Source organism: Galeopterus variegatus, unplaced genomic scaffold (assembly GCF_000696425.1).
Source record: "Galeopterus variegatus unplaced genomic scaffold, G_variegatus-3.0.2 Scaffold13, whole genome shotgun sequence".
NCBI classification, from domain to species: Eukaryota; Metazoa; Chordata; class Mammalia; order Dermoptera; family Cynocephalidae; genus Galeopterus; species Galeopterus variegatus.
Genome location: NW_007726124.1, coordinates 769939 through 791219, shown reverse-complemented (window position 1 = coordinate 791219; position 21281 = coordinate 769939). Strand labels below are relative to the sequence as shown.

Genomic DNA, 21281 nt, shown 5'->3' with positions numbered 1-21281 from the left:
GGGAACAGGGGGGGGGGGGGGAGGTATAAAAATAGCTCAAAGTATTCTAGGCCGTGGATACCAACCCGCAAAGCTCTTATGAACTCTGAGGAAGTAAGCATATGTCACAATCTGACAAATACTTAGCCTTGATAAATCAGACTTATCAAGCAGACTTTTTTTTTTTTTTTGGCAGCTGGCAGGTACAGGGATCAAACCCTGGACCTTGGTGTTAGCATAAGTCAGACTTATGATTTGGCAGAACTGCATCCCTACATAGAGGTCCTATATATAATATGTACAATATTTATGTACCTTATTCTAAGCTAAGAACATAATTTCATTATTTATATTTACTTTTATGTACTTTTGGTCATAACTAGATTTGATGACAAACCCTAACTTGTCTTTTTCAGCATATTATCCAAATATGACCTGATGACTCATCTTGTTTGTAGTTAACATGAACTGGGTACACCGGTGACCCTCTGACCTGCCAACAATACCACAGCACACTAGTTGGCAAATGCTCCTTTGTGAAGGTTCATGAGGGAGCAACCATTACAGTCAAGTGAGAAGAGCACTTGATGGGCATCAGGAGACTGCTACTCCTTATGGGGTCAGAAATGCTTGGCAGACGTGCTGCTCCCTCCACCCTTGCCTGGGGTGGACATCGCCACATTGCTAATCAATCATCACAGCCACCATGGTCTTTCCCACTGAACCCACATGAGTGCTCTTATCACAGTGCTCTGGGTGGCCACCATCTACCCAGGGCAGCTGGCAGGCAATTTTTGCCTGCAGTTCTAACGTTATGGAATCTATCAAATGCAGCATATTAAGTATGAGCTGTCTGTAAAGTATGAGAATTGTAGGGTGAAATGCCAGGCTATGACATACTATCTTTATAAATTACAGCTCTGATACATCTGCTGGGGCATGTTATATAGGAACTAACCTGGGAAATGAAGTTATTGTGCAAAGAGCCTGATTTTCTTCTAATATAGAGGTAGCCTCCTTCCGGCGTTTTCTCATGTTGTCCTCAACTGTGTTGAACTCGGACATTGTTCCTCCGTAGGGCTGTCCAGGTGTCCCTTCAATCATGTAACTCCCATACTCTGGTCTCCACAGGGTAGGATGGCTACAGAAGAGAAACAATTTAGTTCTGTCCTATCCTTTTGCTACACTTTACTCAATTTTTACATATTTTAAAACTTGCTTAAAAAATTTAGAAACTGGAAGGTATAAGTGAAGCTAAGAACTCCTTTACAATTCCCAAGTGTTACTTTTCCATAGCTCTTCAACTATGTAAGGTTAAGAAGTATTGGATCCAAAATATTTATAAATAACTGAAAATGCACACAGGGCACTCACTGTCCAGGACAAGCTAGTCCACTTTGCAGGAAAGGAGGTGAGGCCTAAAGGGCTCTTTCAGTTCAATGCTAGAGACCAATCTCAAATGCAGCTTCCCAAAAACTAGTGAATGGAAAATAAACTGAAGAGCCCTTTCCCTCTGTCTACTTAAATAGAGACATATTTTTAAAACACCAAGACAGCCAAACAAAACCCATCCACAAGTTTTATCTTGCACCATGGTTTGTGATTCCAACTATGCTTTGGCAATGTATGTTTAAAAAAAAGTTTAATAGTTAACAGACATTATATTTAGTTTACTGTACTAAATGCTTTACTTTATTAATATATTTAATCCCCAACACTCTAGAGGTAGGTATTGTTATCTCTACTTTACAGATGTGGAAACTGAGGCACAGGAGATTAAGTCACCTGCCCAAGGATACTCAGCTACTGAGTAGAGGAACTGGGATCTGAAACCCAGCCAACCTGGAACCAGAGGCTGTACTGTTAACTGCTATGCTATCCTGCCTCCTACAAATCTGAGAAAAGATTCTATATTCTAAAGAGTTTCAGAAACATGAAGTCAAGGCTTCAGTACATCAGCTTACTTTGGATTTGTCCTTTCCCCCTTCTCTTGTAGAGTTTCAAGAACTTCCTCTCCAGACAGGACCAATTGAACTTTTTTCTTTTCATGATCAAAAGATACCAACATGTATTCCACCTATTGAAAATAAAGGTGAGAAAGATTTAACATTCTTCCAGACTTGTGCTCAGTGTGACCTTTAGAAGAAAAAGGCAGGGAAATGTGAGGGTTGGAAAGGATCCCCAGTAACTCGAGGCAGTCACATTTGCTTACACTATAGCATACAGTAAGTGTTTGTTTGCATAATATGAAAACCTGTAGAAGATGGTAAGCCAACAGCAGCATTGTTGAGGACAAGACACTATTGTTCAATTCCTTCTTTCTCCAGTTCTACTTAATATCCTATAGAAAGGTCCAGATGCCCATTTTGACAAATGGTACTTCAAAACAGATGTGTTTCAAAGATAAGATTCTGTAAATTGTGGTTGTAAAGAAGTAGTTGCATTTTAAAACTTATTTCCTCAACTGACTTACTAGAAGTTTAAGAAAGTGTTCATCTGGACATTTCAGTTAAGGTATATTATACTTATTTACTGGCAGATTCTTTAACAATCCCACTATAAGTCCTGCTTTTGGAGAGTTAAACCATAATCATAAATGCAATGATGTGGAGACGTTATTTTGGAGGTTTCAACAATTGAGTTTCAGTTTATTACAAATAATTTAAGACAATTTCTCCACTCTAAAACCACATAAAATTTACAATGCAGGGCACACTGGTGTATTTATAACTCACTGATAAAAACCATGAGTTAAATACCAAAGTAGGACTTTCTGGACAGAGTACAATTAGAACCTGCTTAAGATTTCCCTGAAATTGCATGTTTAAATCATGATAGTTGGTGTTAATAGTGCAAGTTTTAAATCACTATCTATGATTGAAATAAAACACATAATCCACATGTACGTGAAAAGGTATGGAATTTGATTATTCAGGTAAATACTGGAAAGTACCCTTTGCACAAACATCAAGATAGTCACTATGGAGAAGCAATGGCAAACTGATGTCCAACAAGGCAAACCAGTCCATAGATGTATTTGATTTGGCTTTAGTATTAAAAAACAAAACCCCAAAAATGCAGGCAACGATATATCCACTATCTCTCTGATGTTTCACAAGTGAATCCAGATTCTCAGCCTTAAAAACAAACACCCAGAAGCCCAGCACTAGGCCTGTATCTGTGGAGCTGGGCTTGGGCTGTTGGTCTGGTCTTGGAAGGCACTGAAGTCAGCCATCCCATCACAGAAATGGAAATGTTTAAGAGATTGTTTTGCCCTTTACCTAAGAAATACAATTATAAAGAGGAAAAAAATATCAGTAACCATAGGAAATAGCCCGGCAGGTTTAAACAACAAAAAATAAACTTTCAATTAACTTTTATTAGTTGTCTTACTGATTAGTTTAGGTTCCTATCAGAATTTTTAGTTCAAGAAACAGTAAGACTGCTTGATTTAGGAATGTGAGCCAGAAATGTGAGATCTGTACCTGTAAAATCACTCAGTGTCAACTGACTGAAAATTTGGAACATCTCCCAACATCAAGTACAGACAGCATCTATGGATCTATGACTCTGAACAGCCAAAACCTGATAGAACAGCAAACTGTCTCAGGGTGAATATATGAAAAGATCATTAAGTATGAGAAACAAGTTTATCTTCAGATGAGCACAATGAGAAAGGGTATGCTTTCACATATGGATCCTAATCTTCAAAAATACAAAAGTAGACATAACTGCCCATTTTATAGGTGGGCAAAGAGGCTTGGAGAGGCTAAGTGAGCTATCCAAGGCCACAAGTGTCAGGCAGGGATTTGAACCCAGCCTTGCCTTCCTGGCCCCAAGGCCTAGCACACCTTACTGCTAGGACTACAGAGGATGCCAGTCTGGTTTGGCAAGTGACAAACTTTTTATAAAATTGTTGGTAAGCTATATGAGGCAGGGAAAAGTTATAACACAGGCTAAAATAATCTCTATTAATTTTGCCTCAGTTTTATTATGATGCTGGCATGACATTATATCACAGAAGCTGAGATGTAACTAGTAGTTACAGTCATGTATTTGTACAGATCAATCTGCCTCTCTCTTAGGCCCAAGATGGAGTCCACCTGCTCTATACAGCATTCCTAACTCTTCCAGCTAGAAGGAATCTTCCTCGTCCAGGACCACACTTCCTCCTTCACTCACTGGCTCCAACACATCTGTCTGGCATCATCTGCCATCTTTTTAACCAAATAACATGCTTCCTAAAAGAAAGAGGAAGAGATACTTCCTAGCTTACTGAGTCTGCACTGCACTATCAAACTGAGCAAGAACTTCTGTAGCATTTATATAAACTAAATTACAATAACTTTTGTCAGTCTCCTAGTTTACAAAAAAATTGAAATCCTTAGTTTTCAAAAACCACTCTTTTCCCATATATTTAAAAGATGAGTAGGCAAAAGTACAAAAAGCTCAAACTCATTTTGGGTTTTAAATATCAGCCAAATGGATGACATCTAAAATGTTAACAAACCAAACTCTCCTTAATTGAAAAATAATCATTCCACGATCTCATTGTGCTCTATTTTCCACAGTACACCGGTCACAACTCCCTAGATGTGATTTAGGGAATCTGTTACTTGGCACCTACCGGCTATCCTTTTAAATGGAGGAGAAGAGTCCCAATAAAAATACCTGACCACTTTGTAAGATACTCATATTTTAAATGTACATTACTTTTGCTACAAATGAAAATCAAAATCCCTTAGATTTCTATTGCTAAAAGGCTAACTTTTATCCCATTAAAGTCACTAATATTGCTGAACCATTGAATCAAAGACAAAGACACATATAAGACTGTTATGAACTTTGCTTCATGTGGTATGGAGTATACAGGAACCCAGAGACAATCATGCTCAAGTCATTTAATGTGGGCTTGATCAAGGGTGAGATGCTTTTTGTTCATCTGAAATTTGGTCGATAAAAATAAAGAATCTTAATCGAGGGTGATGTAAGTACAGTTGTTCCTTGGTATCCATAGGGAATTGGTTCCAGAATCTCCCACAGATACAAAACTTGGTGGGTGCTTAAGTCCCTGATACAAAATGGTGCAGTAACTGCATATAACCTATGCCCATCCTCCTATGTACTTTAAGTTGTCTCTAGATTACATATACGTGTATAGGAATAAACAAACCAAAGTGTTTTTTCCTGTACTCTTACTCAGCAACAATCAACACAGAAGACTTCTGTGACCAAATGTGTGTGGATCTTTACCCACCAGGAAGCAAGCAATCAATAGTGCAGTGTGTGTCATCCTATTCAATTCTGACACTAACTACATGGAGACAGAGTCAGATCCCACAGGTTGAGGGCTCAGTCCCACAAGACTGCCCCCACTTCAGACACCAGATGCAAGGCCAGGCCTTTAAAACTTCTAACCAACTGTCTTCAAGTTGGGGTTCTCACAACCCCCCAGTTAGGTTTGACTAATTTACTAGAGTGGCTCACAGAAGTCGGGGAAACACCTACTTAACGTTTACCCATTTATTATAAAGTATGTGTTAAAGGCTACAAACACATACAGATACACAGGGTGAGGTCTGGAAAGGTCGTGAGCACAAGAGCTTCTGTTCCTGTGTCGTGGAATTGGGGTGTGCCACCTTCCATGCATGTGGGTGTACAAGCCCCCAAGAGTTCACTGAGAGCTCTCTAAACCCTGTCCTTTGGGTTTTTATGGAGGCTCCATTAGTAGGCATGATTGATTAAATCAATGGTCACTGGTGGTCATCTTAAGCTTCAGCCCCTCTCTTCTCCCAGAGGTTGGAGGGTGGGGCTGAAAGTCCCAACCCTCTATTCCAGCCTTAGTCTTTCCTGTGACCAGCACCCACCCAGAAGCCATCAAGGGGCTGCCAGCCACCAGTCAACTCATTAGCATACAAAAGACAGTCATCACTTTGGAGATTCCAAGGATTTTAGGAGTTGAATGCCAGGAGACAGGGATGGAAGACAAAAATATTTATTTCACAATATCACAATTACCTAATACAATGTAAATACTATGCAAAAAGTTATTATGCTGCATTGTTTAGGGAATAATGACAAGAAAAGAAAAGTCTGTACGTGTATTAGTTCTGTTGCTTATAACAAAATTACCTGGAACTGGGTGATTTATAAGAAAATGAAATTTATTGCTTAAAGTTTCAGAGGCTGGGAAGTCCAAAGTCCAGGGAACATATCTGTTGAGGGTCTTCTTTGGTGGTGGCTTTACAGCAATGCAGGGGTGTCATATGGCAGAAAATAGCGGAGCAGAGCAAGAGAGACTTTCACATGCTCTCCTTTTAAAGCCCTCAGAACCATGCTCCTGACCTCCATTATTAATCCATTCTCTACGGCAGTGGTCCTACAATCTAATCACCTCTTCAAGGCCCCAAACCTTTCAATCCTCACAGTAAGATTTCCCACTCTCTCAACGGTGTCACAGTGGGGGTCAAGTTTTCAATACCTGGAACTCTGGGGGACACATTTTAACTTCACTGAATTTGAGGGGGACATTCAATCCACTGTAGTACATGTTCAGTACAGATGTAATTTTAAAAAAGTTTCCATCTGCAGTTGGCTGAATCCAAGGATGCACAACCCACACATCTGGAGGGCCATCTGTATTTAATACAATGCTGAATATAGAGCAGACAGTAAAATACCTGTGGCATTGAAAAGTTTAACAGTTAATATTCAAATTTTTAGGATTTACTTTAAAGTCTTTAAATGGCTTTTACCATTACGGTGGAATAAAAATTTTCCTTTTCTTTGTTTTAAACATTTTGATACTCTAACTTGGGGATAAGAGTTTCAGGAAGCTTAGAATATGAGGAATGGCTAGACATTTTATGAAATAATTTTAATTTCTACTCCCTAGAGGTGAAAGCTGTTTAATTAGGAAACAATCTAGTTCTGTGAGACTCAGCAGGTATAGGCAGTTCCCCATTTGGGGAAATTATACTTTGAGAAAGTTCCTTTCTCAGTTTCTGTGTAAAGTAGAACTAAGGAATCTCCCCTGTCAAAAGTTTAAAACCCACCAGGTTCCCTCTCTCTAGAAGTCAGGCACATGTCACCATGTCCTTGAGGTACAAGGAGTTGTGAGGTCCTACTTTCCTCCCACGCAGGATAAAGACTCTCCCTTCCTTACTTCCTGGGAAGGGTCCGTATCCAGGTGGTCAGGTCAAGGAAGGCAAGACATCACTTAGCCCAGGAAGAGTCTGTGTGCAGGGCAGGGTCTACCCTACTGAAACTGGGGGTTCACGGCCAGCTCCTCCATTCCACTGTTGTCTCTCTTCCACTGGTCCAAGCAGTAGTTCTGACTCGTTTGCTAGAACCACCTGCTGTTTCTCAGAGACCCAGTTTTCTCCTTACACTAACTGCTAAACAAGCCCACAGCCATTTGGAGGGTTAAGGCTCTACTTAGAGTTGATGACTAACCAGTGCCAAAATCACATAGTCTTGCACCCCAACACCCCAGCAACACCACCTTCTTTATCCTATCATTCATTTAACAAAGCCCTGTGCTGAGCAGGTGCTGGGAATACCTTGAAGAGTCAGGCAGATGTGGTTCCTGTTCTCAAGCTTATACTGTAGCTGGAGTGACAGCCAATAACATGATATAGTTAGATTATCTGGGTGAGCGCTCAAATTGACCCAATGGAGCTGTGTGTATGTAATAGCAGGGTCTAATCCAGGCTAGGAGATCAGAAGACTTCCCAAAGGGAGCACCATTTAAATTTAAGTTCCTGGTTCCTGGTATGGGGACTGCTCAGGCAAAGGTGAGGGTCTCTGGATCCTTCAACATAAACACAATCTCTCACGGATGCCCTGCCTACCCTTCCCTTGGGAGCTGTACCATTGGACTGAGGCATAATCAACTGTCTGGCCTATCAGAGATGTGGATAATCTGGTTCTAACCCCCCTAACCCTGAGATCATGCCTCAATGTCCCCCTCTAGAGTATAAGATGTTTTAAAGTTAAAGACCGCGTCTTCTGTTCAGAAGACTGTTTCCTCACAAAGTGAAATATTAACAACCAATATTTTTTATACACTCTCAGCCACTGAGCTGGATGGCATCCATTTCTAAATCTAGCACAATACTCAGACTTGGGGTGCCCAAAGAGGTGCTGACCACAGAATAGTTACATAGGGAAGACCTGAATGACAAGACCAAAAGAGCAGCTGTGTTGAAGATCATGGAAAATAAGAATAAGAAATTTTAATACTTGTATAGATGTAATGAAGTTTGCTATGGCTCAGAAATTGGTTTAAGGTGTACTCCCGTTAAGACATGTCTAATGATGACATCACAAATATCAAAACCACTGTTTTACATGGTAATGTTTGAGCATTTCTGGGGGATAAGTGTGAAGTAGAAACTGTAACATGCACGCTTCTGTGTAGTGATATTTTGTACACTTGTATATGGCAATATTTTAATCTGGTGACCACTGATATGTTATATTTAACTGCCCTGTCTCTTAGGGAAAAAATGCTTAGAGTAGTTTAGTCTAAAGTTATATCAAATTCTCCTAGCACTTCATATATATTGAGAAAATAGGCTTTTCCCCCTCACTGTTTTTTTTTTTTCCTTTTTATTCAAAAAATTTTATTTACTTATTTGCAGGTACAGTGTGTTGTTTCAATACGTGCATATACTACACAGTGATTCACTTAGGGCCCTCCTAATTTGAAATGTCAGTTCATACCACAGAATTATATATGATACACTCTAGGGGAAGTTTACATTTTTAGAAACCAAAATAAACGTGGCCTCACCCTGACCTGACCTTCTGTTGGTATCCTAGACTAGGACTTTAGCTTACAGAGAAGTTGCTTTTTATAATGCATTAATCCCAATTAATATTCATTGTTAACACCGCAAAAAAAAAATAATGAATTTCCTCTATGATTAGGTAGAGTAACTTCCTTGAATCATTATCTTGGCCCACATAAGGAAGCATTCTTCACATGCATGAATTAGTGATATGAGGCCCAAGTGAAAAATTTCAAGACTTTAAAAGAAAGAAAGAAAATGGGAGTTGCAGGGAAAATCGTGGAGAATTTCATAAAGGGGGAAAATGACACCCTTCACTAAAGGAAAGAAAAAAATTGTGCTGTCCATTACATAACCACTAGACATCTGTGGCTACTTAGATTTAAAATTAAATTAAATTAAATTAAAAATTCAGTTCCCTAGTCCCTACTGGATAGTGCAGAGTAGAACATTTCTATTATTGCATAAAATTGTATTGGACAGCACTGGACCAAAACCTAAGAGAAATCACAACCCGGAATTAATTTTACCTCGATACCCTAATTCATTACTGTTGGCATAAAGGGAATCCTTGAACGTAGATGTGCTCTTTTGAGCCCTAGAGATGGTAAGAATCATTTATTTTTCTGGGCTTCTGAATCTACATTAGCTGGTTTTTTTAAAAAAAAAAATCATACTACCACACTTCAGGCACATGTCAGTTTTAATTTTTTGACAGTTATAAAGACTACTAAGGCACTCTTACCTTGTTTCTGAGCCAAATCTAGGAAAGCCTAACCAGTCTTCATGTACAAATTAACCTCAGAAAAGATAGCACATCAAGTTACCAATCGTGTTGTCTGTTGTGGCCACCAATGTGACACAGGCAGTCTGCAATTTAGAAACCTAAACCAGAAGACACTTCCTCTTAAAGAAACAATATTGCAGGTATAAATAAGTCTTATTTACCCCAAACAACTGCACTTTAGTAGGACAGTTTCTGGTTTCTAAAGACAAGTGAATTCCTTGCCTCTTTCCTGAGAACACATACCACTGCCAGTCCTTGTCACCATGTGGCTGACAAGAAAGAGGATACCCTGGTCCTCAGATAGAGGCTTCTTTGGATCAACTGCCCTGCAGCAGCCAGAGCTGAAGGGGAGCTGGGGCACCATAGTGGATATGGACTACGAGAAATCTCTGTAATGGCTCCTACAGCAGAGTTCAGGGCTTTAGCAAGGGGCATGACTGTTGCTAGAGAGAACCGCCTCCCGTGCCCTTGGGTGGTGCCCAGCTCAGTGCCTGATGTACTTCCAGGGCTGAGCAAGCAAGAAAGTGAGCATATTCCCTTCTAAGGTATGTCTATGAATCAGGTTTTCCTATACTCAGTGACTGCCTATGAGAAATTTAGGATTGTAAGTTCCTGGGAACTGGTGTTAGACTAACCAACCTAGCAAAGAAGGGAAAAAAGAGTGCTTTCTAAAGAGACTAAGTGAGAGCCAATGCTAAAACAGAGGAATTCTACCTCCAAAGTGACTGCTGTGTTCAGAGAGGCCCATCTATGACCCCAGTGACAGGATGACAGTGCTTCAAGACCCTAGTTTAATGCCACTCTATCATCCTAAGAATTTGAGTGTAGATACTCCTTCATAAACACATCTCATAAAGGGCAGCATCAGTGCTCCCATTCAGGAATTGTACCTGGATGTCACAGCAGATCTCAACAGTAATTTCAACCTGCTTAAGACGGGACTTGGAAGACTTACTCTTATTCATAAAAATTCCTTCCCTGCCAGATTTGAAATTCATGTTAAAGGATGATGAAAATCTCAAAGAGGTAAGTCAAAGCTCCTGAGTTGAGGCTCTGATTCTGGCCTGGTACCTGCTGCCCTGGGAAGAGGTCCGCACAGGCTGCATAACTATCAAGTGAGGTCAGCCAGATTTTCATATAAAGCGCTCGTCCTACATCTGCTTTTTCACGGGGCTCGCTTGCCAGCGGAAGATTAGCTGGGAAGGCTGTGGTCACATTACTAAACTTGTTAGCATTTGTCCTGTGGACCGAGAAATTTACCAAGCATATTCAATAGTGTCATTTTGAAAGGGTGCTGGCATTTCACTAGAAGAGAATTACTGGCCATCTGGCAACAAAAAATGCTTAAGCCTGCATCTATGGCTCTAAGACATATCCACATTTTCATTAAAAAGGAAAAAAAAAACAGTCTTCCTGAATTACTACAATCCCTTCCTCTATTCTTTTCCTTTCTACCCTTAATCTCGTTTCTGGTCCTTTTAAAACTGTCACAGAACTCTTTCCCTCCTGCCTATTTGGGCAGCTGTATGTGGAGGAGCAGGTAAGAGTGCAGGCTTTGGAGTCAATCTGCTTCGATCTTTGTAACTTCTTAGTGCTTCAGTTTTTTCTCTAGTAAAATGAAGGTAACATCTACCTCACAGGCCCACTGGCGAGGATTACATAAAACAATGCATGAACAGTGCCTACAACAGGGTTAAATACACAGTACCACTGAAATATTTTTGGTTATTATTGTCTGGCTCTAGGGCCGTGATACACTGATTGAGGCAGAATAGCATATTTTAAGTGTTCTTAAAATGCTCGTTATAACCCCAGAGTGGGCCACGGAGGGCTGTGATCAACACTACTTAAAAAAAAAAAAAAAAAAAGTTTAAGAGTAGAATTGAAACAGAATATGTCACTCATGGAAAGGGAAGTTCTATTTCATAAAAATATTGTTTCAGGTGGCATTTGTTTTAGGTGCACTGGTCTTGGTGAAAGTGAAAGCTGCTGGTATGGAATACTGCCTAACTCTGCAAGCAGGCAGACCCAGGGGCCTTCCTTCATCAAGCAGATGAAGTCACTTCCCTCCCTGAAACTCTTAAGTGGCTCACACTCAGCAAAAAACCCAATACCCCTCCCCCAAGAAGCACTGGGTCATCTTTTCAGCCTCCTTCATTTTGACCCCCATACCCACCATGGTGCAGCTACACTAGCCTTTTTCTGTTTCTCCAACACCATACTTCAGGACTTTTGAAACAATTCTGTTCCCTCTGCCTGAAAGACTGTACCTCAGCTCTTCAGAGAGCTAGCTCCCGTGCATCTGAAGTCAAATACTATCTCTTTAGACAGACCTTTGCTGACCCCACAACACTGTGACATCTATCTTCCCATCCCATCCCCCAAAGGCGCCACCCACACTAGTATCTCCTGGAGTTGTGCAAGGTGGTGACCCTGCCCAGAGCTGTCTTAATTTTTGCTAATCATAGCTACTCAGTATGTATTTTCGTCTGGGCCTTAGTATCACCATCTGTAAAATAAAGTAAAAACAATGTCCCTTACCATTCTAAACAATTTCTGTAATTAAACTCTTTCAGAAACCCTACATAGTATATGACCATCTGTTTTCCTTTCACTCTTAAATACAGAACATTACTCAAGTCTTGATACCCAAAGCTTACCCCTTTAGAGCATATGCTGTCCTAAAAAATTTTTATGTACATATGAGTGGAAATCTTTCTAAAATTGACTGCATTCTCTTGTTATCAACAGAATATTAAACACACTTTTGTTTTTTCTTAGGGCTTCAGACTTCATTAGCAATTTCACTGTTTTAACTAGAGTTATAACAGATCACAGCCCCTGGAGGCACATCAGCTGCTGCCTCTGGACCTCCTTTTTGCTGCTGCTCTTTAGAATGGTCCCTCTCATTTCTGTCTTAATTGGTTTCTTGTAGTTCATCCTGACCTGAAAAAGCAGATGTCCAAGCTTGCAGGAGCTGTGGACAGAGTGATCTCTGGGGAAGGGCTTGACATGTGCTTCTAGGAGTAAAGTGCACGAACTTTGTGCTCAGAGGACTTTTGTTTACTTACAAGTTTTCACTATTTGAGTAGTGGAGCCAACAGATTATAACCCCTAGACACAACACAATGCAGCAATGGCATGCCAGAGCATTACCGTGCTTAGCGCAGGCAGGATTGCTGAGATGGGTGTTAGAGAATAACATTGCTTCTAAGCACCTCGTTTGGGTAAATGTGAACATTTAGAGAGGAAAATGAAGGAAGCACACCCAAATACCCTCTTTAGGTTCATCTGAAGCTTACTGTTCTTCGAGAATAAACTTTATAAAGATTTTTTTTTTTTTTAGAAAATGTTAACTTTCTAGTGTTTAAGATCATTGCTATAATCCCTAACTCTTTGAAACACTTCAGAGAAGTGCCAGCCAGCTTTTACAGGTACTTCAAGACCTTTACCATCTCTGTGAAGCTCTGGGCACCCCAGCCCATGACCCCTTGTGGTTAATCCAAATGGTGCAGAATTGCAGCTCAGATTCTTAATTTCCTGGAAAAGGGCCTTGGGGTCTCTCACCTTAGGGTTTTGTTTTAATTCTTCTAAATCAACATCCAGTTCCAAAAGAAAGGAGTTAAGTGAATTCAAAGGATTAAAAAAAAAAATCAAGGTGGGGGGGGGACAAGGACGACAGTGAGCCTGTATGAGCATTTATGTAACCAGGAACATTTGTTTTGGGGGTTCTTCTATAGTCTCATTGTGGAAATAAGTTCAACTACTAAATACTGATCATAACAGATACAAAACCCTAATACAGAAAGTTCTCTCAAGAGCATCCAACAGAGTAGAACTTTAGCCATATAAACTCTGAGGATATACTAATCTAGATACCCAAGTTTTTTGGGTACCTATAAAGATGAACATACTTTGGGTTTTTTTAGGGCTTCAGACTTCATTAGCAATTTCACTGTTTTAACTAGAGTTATAGCAGATCACAGCCCCTGGAGGTACATCAGCCGCCGCCTCTGGACCTGCTTTTTGGTGCTGCTCTCTAGAATGGTCCCTCTCATTTCTGCCTTAATCAGTTTCTTGTAGTTCATCCTGACCTGAGAAAGCAGATGAATAATCTTTATAAAATGAACAATCTTTTGGCTGAGGTCTGAGGCTTATAACTTGCTTTCCCATCCTTTCAAACAATGTCTGAGAAACACAACCATGGTAATGTGGAGGTAGGCTTTTTTTTTTTTTTTTGTCTTTTGTCTTTTTTCCGTGTCCGGCAACGGATCGCAACCCTCAGTGTTGCCCCCGTACCGGACCGGGGACCGGCAATGGGACCGCAACCCTCGGTGTTGCTCCCGCGCCTCGCTCAGCCAGTGAGCGGGAACCGGTCTGCATGTGGGATCCGAACCCTCGGGCGGGAGCGCCGCCGCGCTTCCCGGGCCGGCCCAGGCTTTTTTTTTTTTTTTGTCTTTTGTCTTTTTTCCGTGTCCGGCAACGGATCGCAACCCTCAGTGTTGCCCCCGTACCGGACCGGGGACCGGCAATGGGACCGCAACCCTCGGTGTTGCTCCCGCGCCTCGCTCAGCCAGTGAGCGGGAACCGGTCTGCATGTGGGATCCGAACCCTCGGGCGGGAGCGCCGCCGCGCTTCCCGGGCCGGCCCAGGCTTTTTTTTTTTTTTTAACGAAAACATAACCATGAAGTGGAAATTCAGGGCCATCACTCCAACACGCTTGATCCATCACACTGTTTCACTACACAACAGTGATAACTTAGTAGTCACAATGATACTACCTAAGTAACTCAAACTTGTATGCTTTCCCAGTTTGAGTCTGTTTGTTTCCTTCTAAAAATTATAATCAAGACTTTAAGGACCAGATGAGCTGTAAAGACTTGCATGGGCTTTGTGAGTTTTATTTTGGCCAGAAACCAATTTTTGCTCTTTTCCCAAGTGCTTCATATGTTTGAGATATGCTGTCACCAGAGCCCCTAGTGTCTGCCCAACTGGCAAATCCAGTGGCTTCCTTTTGGTTCTCGTCCTTCTACACCTCCCAACAGCCTGCCAAAACCCTTCTCACCCACAGCAATCCTACCACCTCCCACACTGTCCCTTCTCAAGATCCACGCCACATTGCTGTCCCTTTAGAGTGTATTTGCTGGGGTTCTGAGGCACAGCCAATGTTTCCTCTCTCTGGGTTATCCTGCCCCTCACCTTAGTTTTTAACCCCGTCCTTGAGGCTTGTGGCTGCCAAAGCCCACATGGCCAGCTCAGATGTTACTCCAGCTCCCTTCTCATTGTTCACTTGGTATTTCTACTGCACGAGTGCTGCTGAACTCTTTAAACTAAGGGTTTAAGCTGAAACATTCAAACCAGTTCCCCTAGGAACTATCCCTGCCGGGATTCTTACTCACTAAAGCCCATTCATGAAATGTATGCAAACTTTGAAAATAACTGTTTTTTACCAATACCTAGTCACAAAATGACAACAGTGATAATGAATGATAATTATAACATAAGAGCAAAGAAAATCCTAACTTTAAAAACTTGACTAAATCTCTGTTGCTGGCAGCTATCTTCTAACCATAAGGATAGCGAGCATCTGGACAAAGTTTATAGATAGAGGAGAACAGAGCTAAAATAATAATAGAAAAAGTGAAAAAGAATTCCACTTCTAGTCAGGTTGAGATGGAGTAACAGGGACCAAACTTACCCTCCTACCTGAAACAAGCAAACAAAAAAAGAGTAAGAGAGAAAATATATGGTAGAATACTTTTCAAGACACTGGAAATCAGATAACCAAGGGCAGAGATTCCTGAGATACGGGAAAAAATTACATGGGCCCTATAATTGCCCCAACATACTGCCTGTAGAGAGGCTCTAGATCATGGGCAGGGAGGTGAAGCAGAGCCCTTCAGACTCCCTGAATTGAAGAGATGGAGCTGAAGGGCTGGTGAAACCAAGTCAATTAGAGTTCACAGGACAGAGTACTGGAAAGAAGAGATCTCTACAGAAAACACCAGAGATCTGCAGAGGGCCCTCCTTCAAGGATTCAGTGGTAAATCAAATCAACACATGCACATGAGGTATCCAAAGCTGGGACAGGGTGTGTTCCCATGAGCCAGACGGAGTAACTCATAATCCAAGGGTAGAGTCCTCATGAACATCATGCCTCAGTAGAAAGGAATAATTAGCCTTAAACTGAGTCTTCTCAGGATCTGCCTAATAAATTGTAAAAGCAACACTTGAAAGGATCAAACTATTTCTAAATATATTCCAGAACAGAGATTAAGAATGCTTATAGAAAATACATAAATATCAAGCACCCAACAAGGTAAAATTCACAATGTCTAGCATCCAACCAAAGATTACAAGCATTCAAAGAATCAGGGAAACATACCCTGAATTAAGAGATCAATCAATCAACTAAACCTAACTGGAAATGGCAAAGATGATGGAATTAGCAGCCAAGGACATTAAAACAGTGGTAAGAACTAAATCACATATGTTCAAAAAGTGAGTTTAGACAAGATACAGGATAAAAGATAAATATACAAAATCAATTTTATTTCTATATACTAGCAATGAACAATCAGAAAATAAAATTTCTAAAATAATACTATTTAAAATAGAATTGAAACATGAAACACTCAGGGGTGGTCTGACAAAAAAAGATATGAAAGACCTGTGCACTGAAAACTACAAAACACTGCTGAGAGAAATTAAAGAAGATGTAAATAAGTGGAGACATACTTGTTCATGTACAGGAAGACTCAATATTGTCACAATGTCAATTATCCCCAAATTGATCTACAAAGTCAATGCAATACCAATCAAAATCCCAATGGGGTTTGTTTTTGGTAGAATAGCCAATCTGGTTCTAAAGTTTATGTGGAAGTGTACTATTGGCATAAAGATAGACAAACAGATCAATGCAATAGTACATAGAGCCCAGAAATAAAACCACATATATAGACAATTTATGTTAGACAAAAGTGCTAAGGCAATGCAGCATGGACAGTCTTTTCAACAAATGGTGCTAACACAATATGGAAAAAACAAAAACTAAAAACCCTTAATATATACCTTGAAACATATACAAAAAAATATATAACTCAAAATGGATCACAAACCTAAATGCAAAACCTAAAGTTATAAAACTTCTATAAGAAAACACAAGAGAAAACATTTGTGACCTTGGATTTGGCAAAGATTTAAATATCACATCAAAAAGCATGATCCATAAAAGGACAAATGAACAAACTGGATTTTTATCAAAATTAACAACTTCTGTTCTTCAAAAGACACTGTTAAAAGAATGAAAACAGACTGGGAGAAAATATTTGTAAAGCATAAGCTGGTAAGACTTAGATCCAGAATACACAGAGAACTCTCAAAACTCAATAGTTTGAAAACAAAAACAATAGACAAGAGATTTTAACACTTCACAAAAAAGATATACAGATGGCAAATAAGCACATGAAAAGATACCCAACATCATTGGTCTTTAGGGAAATGTAAATTAAAAATACAATGAAATACCACCACGTACCTACTAGAATGGCTAGAATTAAAGAACAGTCTGGCAAGGATGTGGATGAACTGGAATTGGCATACCCTGCAACTGGCATACCATGTTGGTGAAAATGCAAAATGGTACAACCACTTTGGAAAAGGTTGGTAGTTTCCTTAAAGAGTTAAAACACACCATCCCTAGGTAATAATCAAAATAAATGAAAGCAGTAAGTCCATACAAAGACTTGTACATTAATGTTCATAGAACTTGTATTTGTAATAGCAAAAAATTGGATACAGCAAAAATGGTGAATGGATAAACAAACTGTGGAATATCCACAGAACGGAATGTTACTCAGCAATTAAAAGGAATGAACTGACTACTGACATAGGCAGCAACATGGATGAATCTCAAAATATTTATCCGGAGTTTAAAAAGCCAGACCAAAAAAGTACATGCTGTGTGATTTCCTAGATATAAAAATATAGGAAATGCAAACTAAGCTATGGTGACAGAAAGCAGATCGGTGGTTGCCTGGGGGTGGGGTGAGGGAGGAATTACAAAAGGGCACAGGACATTTTTGGAGAAGATAGATATGTTCATTATCTTGACTGTAGTGGTGGTTTCACAGGCATATACATATATCAAAACTTCTCAAATTGGATATTTTAAATATGTGCAGTTTATTGTGTTAATTATACCTCAATAAATCTATCAAAATGTTAAAACAAAACTTGGTTATATCATGAATGTACAAACAGAGAAGACCAATTAGCAAGCTCATTAGGATATGGTTCATCCAATAATACCAGCAACATCAGTAACACCGCATATACAGTTTTCTCACTTTAACAATACATGCAGATGCCTTGAGTATGTGAAAATGTTCAGAAACACAAATTCTGATGTTAGAGACTCAATTAATATTGTGACGTCTATTCTCAAGATACGGGGTCTTATTGAACTTAACCTAGCTTTATGCTTCAAAATGGAGCTACACGTAGACTACCAATGAGTGCATTTGCTAATACTACTTCTAGACAGTAGGGTCCTCACGTGAAAGAAATCAACAGGGAAATGGTGGAGTCACAGTAACGATTCATAAGTCCATAAACCTTTTCTTCCCATTCCACTTTTCCTATGTTTTTGAAGTACAGAGATATCTCTACTTATCCAGAACTATACAAAGCCCTCTACAAACTGGCCATATCTATTTATTCACTGCACTTACAACACCAAAGTGCACATAACCTTCACATGTCATCCAATGGTATTTCTCACCTTTCCTTTGTTCTATCGTTCTTGTACCTAGAAAGTTTTCTCTTCTCCTCTTCATCTAATTAATGACCACACATTCTTTAAGGGAGTTTCTCAAAGGTGGTGCCTGAAAGAATCGGAATCACCTAAGTGCTGTGTTTCTCTCAAGCACACATGCAGGCACACATCTGCAAAGGGCACTAGAGAACTTCTGGAAGGGTGATAGAAATGTTACACACACACACACACACACACGCACACACACACACACACGCATGCACGCGCACACACACACACACACACACACACACACACACACACGTTATATTTTGACTGTGGTGGCAGATGCCTGGCTGTACATACTTGTTAAAAGATGTTGAATTGTACACTTAAAATGGGTGCACCTTATTTTTGCAAGTAAATTATAACTCAATGAAATTGGTTTAGAAAGAAAATCCATACAAAACTATATAACACAAAAAGAACAGAACAAACAAAAACAGCAGCAATGAGATGGGCACCAGAAGCAGTAGTCAAGCTCACATTTAAGACAATCTTAAATTCTCAGCTTCAATTCCTAATATACGTATAGGGTAAATTATCTGCTTTCCTAACCTAAAAGGAACCTCTTAGTAAAAAAAGGTAATTTTGGAAGGAAAACCCCCCCAAAAAACAACAAAAAAACCCACCAGAAGTCTCCAACCACGTGTCACTCTTTTTTACTTGATTTCACCACTGTACTTTAGACTTATGTCAATAAATGCTATTGAATCAATGTCCGGTATCAGAAGAGATAGAAAGATGCAACAACTTTGCTTTTTGTGCCACAGAACACATAATGACCTGTAAAAAGAAGCCTATTTAATGCCTATTAAGAAATAATTTGTGCTCAATATTTTATTCTAAGAAATCAGTGTCAAATAATGAATTTTTGAAATGCAATTTAGATTTTGAAATTCAATTTGGAAATACCATCAAAAATTACTAAGCTAATGGAATATAGTTATATCTGAATGGGCAAATTTCAGTTAATTGGAAAAAAACCTCAAGAAACCCTACATACATGGAATCCCTCATTCCCCAGTGACCATGGCTATTTAAAGGAGATATACCAGATATTTTTAAATTTCCAGTGTATATGAGTCTTTACTTATCAGGATAAGCACTTGCAAACCATTTCACTAACATTATCTTATTTAATCTCAATAACCCTATAAAGAAAGTATTATTGTTCCCATTTTATAGATGACAAAATGGAGGTTAAGAGAAACTAAACAACAAGGTCAACGGTTTGGATCCCCATACTAGCCAGCTGCTTGCCCCCCTTCGAAAAGAGAGACTGTGCAATTTGTCCGAAGCTACATAAAACCTTCAATTAGACTCAACTGACTATGTTTTTATCCATTCTAGATTTATAGCTGAGGACCATATTATTTTTGTTTCAGATCATAAGCTTATTCATTAATAGAGTATGCATTTTCTAAACAGTCACTTAAGCATTCTTAACCTAGCATAGGCAAATTTGAAGTTCAAACTCAAATAATATACCAGCCCTTAATAAATCCCATCTTGGTTTTATTGATATTATCCATAATAAGAACACATTCATAAATATTAAAGATATATCGCATTCTCCTCTCAAAGTTCACATAGACTTTTCTGCTAACTACAGAATGATTTACCTTCTTGCCTTTGAAAGCCACTGCACTGGGTTAAAAAACTAGAAAAATTACACATTTGCTTTTATGTGTTGTTTTCTGATACCTCTACAACCTGTACAGTTTGAACTCTCTTCAAGAAGATTTGATGAAATCTCATGCATTGTAAATAATCCAAAACCCAGTATAATGCATATAAGAAATGGACCTGGAGTCAGATTTCAATTCTGATATTACCTCTGCCACTAGCTGGCTGAAAAGGCCTGGCAGGCAGCTAACACTGGAGTGATTAGGAGTAATCAAAAGACATATTTATTACTATTTGCATCACAGATTTCTTAGATCTGTCTTTTAATATACATACACTCAGTTATAAACAAAACATGTATCTGAAAAGTTATGTGTGAGCTGTGCAGAAAGAAGTGCTTACTTTTTTTTGCATTCTTAACAGCACCCAGGGATTTCCATCTTACCTCTCCCCTTCACCCCTTACCTTGAGGCAAATGAGATATTTTTCTGGCACCTAGGAGTTAGAACTCCTATTCTGCACAGAAACAGCATAATAAATGGTGGCTAGGGTTAGAACCTGTCATGGTAAAGGTGAAACAGGCATCTGTAGGCTGATCTGGGAATCTACTTATTCATAAGGTTCTCACAGGAAAATACTTTTGAGTTCTAAAAAGCCAGCATACACATGCCTTTATAATACAATCCATTTTGCCACAGTGATTGGTGATACCCTTCTCTTTGCACAGCAGTTACAAGATTACCTCCAGGTAAATTTCAGAGTAACATATTCTGGTTTGAAATACATAGGTTATCACAAATCTTATTCAAACTGTACTTAAACTGTAAAAGCTGGAAGAGATCAGAGAAAGAGTCCAATCCTCTAATTTTTCAAAAGAGGAAACAGGATCTAGATCACACAGGTAATGTGGCAGGCCTTGGACTAGAACACAAGTTGAACCCCAAATCCAGGGTTCTCTCTGGTGAGACCAGATAAACAATGCCCCTGTATGTAGGGCCAAGAATTTCTAAAGTGACAGGCTCTCCTTCTAAGTATACCTACAACTATAGTTTTAAGGTTCCTTTTTTTTCTTCTTCTTTTTAAATCTAAGTCCATGGCCCTGTAAATGAAACACCAAACCATGAAAAGCAGTATTTTGGTATCTTGCTGATATGGTCCAACATATCACATTGAAAACACTACTTTGTATCTGGCTGGGCCATCCTTCATCTCCAGGGACCACAAAATCCACCACACCCTTCTCTACTTTTATCTGCCCATCCTGTTTCTCTGTTAT

At 39.5% G+C, this 21281-nt stretch overlaps 1 protein-coding gene across 1 annotated transcript in view; it reads right to left on the bottom strand.

The window, feature by feature from the left end:
- Positions 1-21281, bottom strand: part of GCLC (glutamate-cysteine ligase, catalytic subunit) — a 47347-nt gene that overhangs the window by 21811 nt on the left and 4255 nt on the right. The window contains exons 2-3 of the mRNA XM_008592786.1: positions 1944-2056; positions 938-1120 (exon numbers count right to left, since the gene is read on the bottom strand). Coding sequence (XP_008591008.1) covers positions 938-1120; positions 1944-2056 — 296 coding nt within the window. The remainder of the gene's footprint in view (positions 1-937; positions 1121-1943; positions 2057-21281) is intronic.